The sequence below is a fragment of the Empidonax traillii genome, unplaced genomic scaffold (genome assembly GCF_003031625.1).
Source record: "Empidonax traillii isolate 1590-97213 ecotype Southwest subspecies unplaced genomic scaffold, ASM303162v1 scaffold1610:size235594, whole genome shotgun sequence".
NCBI classification, from domain to species: domain Eukaryota; kingdom Metazoa; phylum Chordata; class Aves; order Passeriformes; family Tyrannidae; genus Empidonax; species Empidonax traillii.
Genome location: NW_020956803.1, coordinates 144,100 through 150,099, shown reverse-complemented (window position 1 = coordinate 150,099; position 6,000 = coordinate 144,100). Strand labels below are relative to the sequence as shown.

Below are 6,000 nucleotides of genomic sequence, written 5' to 3'. Positions count from 1 at the left end.
AAACAGTGACAGCCCCCAGGGAATGGCTGGAGCTGTGTCAGGGCAGGCTCAGGGTGGATCTCAGCCAAAGGTTCTTCCCCCAGAGGGTGGTTGGCACTGAACAGGCTCCCCAGGGCAGTGGGCACAGCCCCAAGGCTGCCAGAGCTGCAGGAGGGTTTGGATGATCCTCTGGGGCACAGGGGGGGACTCCTGGGGCTGGGCCTGTGCAGGGCTGAGGGTTGGACTGGATGATCCTTGGGGGTCCCTCCCAGCTCAGTGATTCTGGGATTCTGGGAAAACCTTCCCTTGCCCTTGTTTCCTCTAATCCTTCTCTCTTCCCTCCCTTTTTGCACTTTCCCTGCTCCCTGGTTCCATTTTTCAGGATGATTTCCCATTCCTTTAGCCTTAAGTAATTTCTGTTGGTTTAAGGAAGCCCAATCACAAGGGATTGAAGGAGAAAGTGTTTCCCATTTCCATGCTCTTTGAAGCTGGATCCCAGTGGGGAAGGCTCAGATGCTTTGGATTGATTTATTTCCTCTGCTACTGGGAAGAAGTGCAGAGGTGCAGAGGCAGCAAAAGGTGTTTCTCAAGGATTTTTTTTTCAGAGAGATTCAAAACATTTGGGCTCAACTGGCTTAAGTTTGAATCTGTATCATGACAGGAGCCTGAGAGGGATTTTTTTTTTTTCTTTAACCAAGTGTAAAGAGTAAATGGTCCATATTTGTGGAAGAAGCAAAGAGTTCTGCACAGTTATTGACTCTGCAAGAGCAGTGCAGCTGAAGGGTGTCCTCAGGAGCTGTCTCTTGTGCTGATATCTGTATTCCCAGCTGAACATTCCTCTCTCCAGGTCACTAAGTCCTCACATCTGATTTTATTGATCTACTGAGGAGGCTCCTGTTTACTGAGCCCTTGGAGCCTCTTGTCTAGGAATTGAAAGGAGGTGTTTCTGCAGGGAGGGCTTGACTCCCTCTTCACAAAACATGGGTGACGACCTCCGTGGTCCTCACGTCCAGTGGTGAACACAACCGTCTCCCTCGGGTCCCGTCTGCCACCGACTCGTGTTGGGGGACGAGACTTGTACGAACTCACTGGGTCTCGTCTTAAAACATCGACGTCTCAGTAGTTTGACATAGGGTTCCCTTTTTCTCTGGGAAGTGTATCAGGACGAAAGAGGATTTCCCTTGTTCTTGCCAGGGAAATGGGGTTTCCATTTGGTCTGAGCTAGTTCAAGCATGGTTTGAACAAAGCATGTCCTTCATGCTCCCCAGAAGGGGAGGTTTCAAGCCAGGCTTCGTATTTTCATCCAACACAAGAAAGCCACAGACCTGGTGGTCCACATGAGGACCACGAAGATGCTCTGAGGGCTGGAGGACAGGAGACCTGGAGTTACCCAGCCTGGAGAAGAGAAGGCACTGAGGAGACTGAGGAGCACCTTCTTTTACCAAAGAGAGCCTCCAAGAAAGCTGGAGAGGGACTTTGGAGGAACAACAGGATGAGGGGGAATGGCTTCCCACTGCCAGAGGGCAGGGTTGGGTGGGATATTGGGAGGAAACTGTATGGAAGCTGCAGTGCCCACCTGCAGGTTCTGGGAGGAACTGGGAGGAACTCACCATCCCTTCCTTTGCTCCTTTTCCCCTCTCAGGGCCGAGCCGGTGCTTTCCCGGATCCAGGAGAACCGGAAGAGGGTCATCCTGCCCTCCATTGACAACATCAAGCAGGACAACTTCGAGGTGCAGCGCTACGAGAACTCTGCCCACGGGTACAGCTGGGAGCTGTGGTGCATGTACATCAGCCCCCCCAAGGACTGGTGGGACGCTGGGGACCCCTCCCTGCCCATCAGGTACATCCTGCACACCTGCAGTGGCTCCCTGCCCATCAGCAGGGGGATAATCCAGGATGTGGAGGAGCCCCTGGGAAAGGTGGAGAGGGTTTTTTTATAAGAGCTCAAAGTGACAGGGCAAAGGGGAATGGCTTCAAAGTGACAGACTGGTTAGAGGGGATATTGGGAACAAATGCTCCCAGGACTGGGGACCCTCTGCTCTGGAGCCAGGCTGGGAGAGCTGGGGGGTTCACCTGGAGAACAGAAGGCTCCAGGGAGACCTGAGAGCCCCTTCCAGGGTCTAAAGGGGCTCCAGGAGAGCTGGAGAGGGACTGGGGACAAGGCATGGAGGGACAGGACAAGGGGAAATGGTTTCCCACTAACAGTGGGTTTAAATTGGATATTGGGAAGGAATTCTTAGCTGTGAGGGTGGGCAGGCCCTGGCACAGGTTGCCCAGAGAAGCTGTGGCTGCCCCTGGATCCCTGGAAGTGTCCAAGGCCAGGTTGGACGGGGCTTGGAGCCACCTGGGCTGGTGGAAGGTGTCACTGCCCATGGCAGGGGGTGGGATGAGATGGTCTCAAAAGTCCCTTCCAACCCCAAACCATTCTGAGATCCTATGAAGGGCAGGAAGATGAAGGGAGGAAGCCACCTTGGGGTTGGGAGAGTGTCAGAAGCCCTGGCAGCTCAGAGAGGCTGTGACACAGCCAGGAAGGGTTTGGAAGGGATCTGGAGAAGGGTGTTTCTTTGTACCAATATGCAAGAGCACTGGGGAAGTTCAGGAACTGTGGAGATTTGTACAATCTGTTGCTTTTACCAGTCTTTTACTGCTTGTGACAAAGTGGCTTTGCCTTAATTACAGTGTTAAGTTTGTGCAAATCCTAAGGAACGAGGTGATTATTCCTGTGTTGTGGATTCATGCAGCACTGTGTTTTCTGGAACGGACAGTCCAGCTCCTCTCAGGGAAAACTTGGGAAAAATGTGTCTTGGGTTGTTCTGGATCAGCAGTGCTGCTGTGATCAGCAGTGGTTTCTGGCCAGGTGGTGGGTAAGATACACCTGGATCCTTACTTGGATTGTATGGAGAGGCAGAGAACAGCTGCAAACGTGCACATCCCCACCTGATGGAATCCTGAACCAAAATATCTGTGCTTTGCCCAATGACATAATCCCTGGAAGCTGAAATCAGGTCTATTCCCATTTACACTGAGACCTTTTTTATTCCTTTTGGCTCCCTTGTTCCAGACAGCAAACTCAGCCATCAGAGGAGGAACTGACAGTTTATTCTGGACAGGAATCAAGCCTTTGACAAATAAACAGTTACTTTGACCAAGTGCAAGCTGCTGGAGTTGTTAAAGGAGGGGCTGGGTGGCTGGGACTGACAGGAGGGGAAGCTCAGGAAGCCTCTGCAGGTGGGTGTGGTGGCAGCTCCTTGGCCAGTCTGGGGCCTCTGGAGGATCATAAAAGTGGATCATTTCTGTTGGGATGAACCTTTCTCAGCCAGTGGGTGTATTACCAATAAAGACTTGGAGGGAAGAACAATCTCTTTTATTGACTAAAGTGCTGTGTTTGGGAGAAACAGGAATGCTTTGGCAGATGGAATGTCCCCTGGGACTGTGACACCACCCTGGGTTTCAAAAACCACCCATCAAAGTGCGCTGAGGAAACTGGACCCCTCCAACATGACATTTAAATATCTGGTTCGTTGTGCTCCAGGAGTGGGGGCTGAGGTTCAGTTTGCTGGTGCTGAGGGAGGGGCTGAGGACGAGCTGTGGCAGAGCCAGCTGGGGAGGGATGGTGCTGGTTGGTGGAATTTGGTGTCTGGTGGCAGAGGGGATGGGCAGGGACAGGACAGGCAGCACTGATCAGCTGGGGAGGAGGAGAAGAGCTGTGGGGAGCTGAAGGGTTGGGTGAGCCTGAAGAGGTGCAGGTCAGCACTCAGTGAGAGGAGGGACTGGGATCTTCAGGACCAGGCTTTGCCTCAGCCTGCCCAGGTATGAACCAGTTTACAGGTTCCCTTTGAGCCAGGAGTGGAAATGGGGTCCCAGGGGTGTTGGACACTCAGGTGTGACTCCAGATCTGCCAACAGATCTTGTGTTCCTTGCTTCAGAGCTGAGAACCTGCAGGAACTACAATCTCTGGCCAAGTGCTGCCTCAGGGTTTTCTCTGCTGCTGTGGAAGGGAAGGGTTTGCTGTGGGAGTTGCTTCTGTTGGGCAGATTGTCACAGTGGGTTGTTCTGGTGCTTGTTTTCTGTTTAAAAATAGCCATGGGTGGGGCTCAGATGTGGACAGGCCATGGGGCTGTGTGTGCTGCTGCGTTTCAGCTGGTTGCAAACAGTCAGTGCTTGGGAGGAGCTGGGAGGTGTGAGGGGTTTCTCACTCTGCTCTGGGATTCCTGCAACCTTTCTGGAGACAGCCTAAGGGCAGGTGATGCCCCATCATCCCCATGCAATCCTGAGGGTCTCCCTGGTGAGCTGAACCGCCAGGAGTTAGAGGTTGTGGAGGCACCTGAGTGGCAGCAACAAGGCTGGATATCGTGGTGTCCACTTGGACTGCGCTGAAGGCACCTGGAATGTGGATCTGTGGATGCTGCTGCTGGAGGCCACGGGGAATCAGGGCCTGGGGGCTCCAGGGAGTTGGGGTGGAAGGAGCTGCCTCAGGAAAGGGCTGCTCTGAGCAACCCAGTAACCTCCCAGCCCTGTTAAATAATTAAACAGCTGACTACAATAACACTGTTAGCATGCACTGGGGAGGAGGGGGAGGGTTATGAGAAAGATAAATGGGTGGTGTCCACAACAAAAAGCTAATGAAAAATGCTGTCTCGTTGCATTAGGTTGTGTAACCAAATATGGGCCAGAATAAATGAGCACAGTCATTTTTTTGTCGTATAATGCAATGAAAACTCTGCACTTTATAGCAATATTTGTATGGAAGGGATACCAGTGCAGTGCTCCATGTAATTATGCATGGGATTAGAGGAAATTTGGAAATTATAGTCTACAGAGGTACATTAGTTTTTTATAGATGTTTTAGGATGAAAGAGTGGGAGGGAAGCAAAGCAGTTTATTCCTTATTTTTGGGTTTACTCTCTCGGTGCCAGGAGATGGTGGCAGCCCCAGGAGGAGCTCCCCTGCCCACCAGGAGTGCTCCAGCCTGTCTGTGAGCCCAGGAGGGTCAGCCCTGACCAAATATGTGGCAGCAGGACTGGAGGCAGAGAGAGGGTGAATGTGTTTGGAGGCAATTTTCTCTCCTGGATAATTCACTAGATAGAATTACATATCCAGGCAAAGAGAGCTGATGGCATCTAAAATATGGCCCAGTCTCAAACTGGCTCCAGGCTCCAAGTTTATCCAATGATTTCCCTACAAGAAATAGCCTGGGAGGGATGCTGTGTAATACCTGGAGTCTGTAATACATCCTCTTCTGGATTTTTTTTCCCATTAACATTTAAAATCCTGCTACTCAAAGATCCCTCAGTCTTAGCACTCAGCTGGGCCTGGTTTCACAGCCAGGCTTTCCTTGCCAGACTCTCTGTCCAGAAGATAAAACTGTGATTACTGGGGAATGGATCGTGTGTAAATCAGTTCTCCCACAGGAGGCAGACAGAAAGTGACATTGGAAATGGTCATCACACGCATCCTGATCTTCATCAGCCTCAGCTCCTGCAGGGCTGTTTGGGTTTCCTGGTTCTGATGGTTTCTGATTGAATCTGTGCTTCAATTAGAACCTGGCTGTGCTTTGCTGCAGGAGATGTAGCCAGGATTTATTCAGACCTTTGTTATGAATGATATAAATCAGTCAGGGTTTGCTGAGAGTCCAGAAAACCCGTGAGTCCCCCAAAAATGGGAGAAAGCTGATGCTTTCAGTGTCCTGTGGGGAATCCAAAGAAGGCCTTTGGAAATGCTGTGAAATTGCAGATTGGTGACCTGGTCTTGGGGTATCCCAGGGTGGGATCTCCTCTCTCAGCATCTCCAGGAATGATTCATTGCCCACCTGACAGAACATGAGATTTTTTTGGGGGGGCTTCTTGGGTTCTGGAGCCTGTTGATGCTGCAGCCCTGGTGGTTGCAAACCCCAGTGCCAGCAGTTCTTCTGCCTGACGTGCTCAGTTCCTGCTGATCAGAGGTTGCTGATCTCTGGAGGATTCCCAGCTGGATGTGCAGATTGTGCTTCAGCCTCCTGCTTTCTAATTCCATGGGTGAGGT

At 51.5% G+C, this 6,000-nt stretch overlaps 1 protein-coding gene across 1 annotated transcript in view; it reads left to right on the top strand.

Annotated features, from left to right (window-relative positions):
* Positions 1-6,000, top strand: part of GALNT17 (polypeptide N-acetylgalactosaminyltransferase 17) — a gene marked incomplete at its 5' end in the record, with an annotated part of 154,198 nt that overhangs the window by 33,692 nt on the left and 114,506 nt on the right. The window contains one exon of the mRNA XM_027908092.1: positions 1,622-1,819. Coding sequence (XP_027763893.1) covers positions 1,622-1,819 — 198 coding nt within the window. The remainder of the gene's footprint in view (positions 1-1,621; positions 1,820-6,000) is intronic.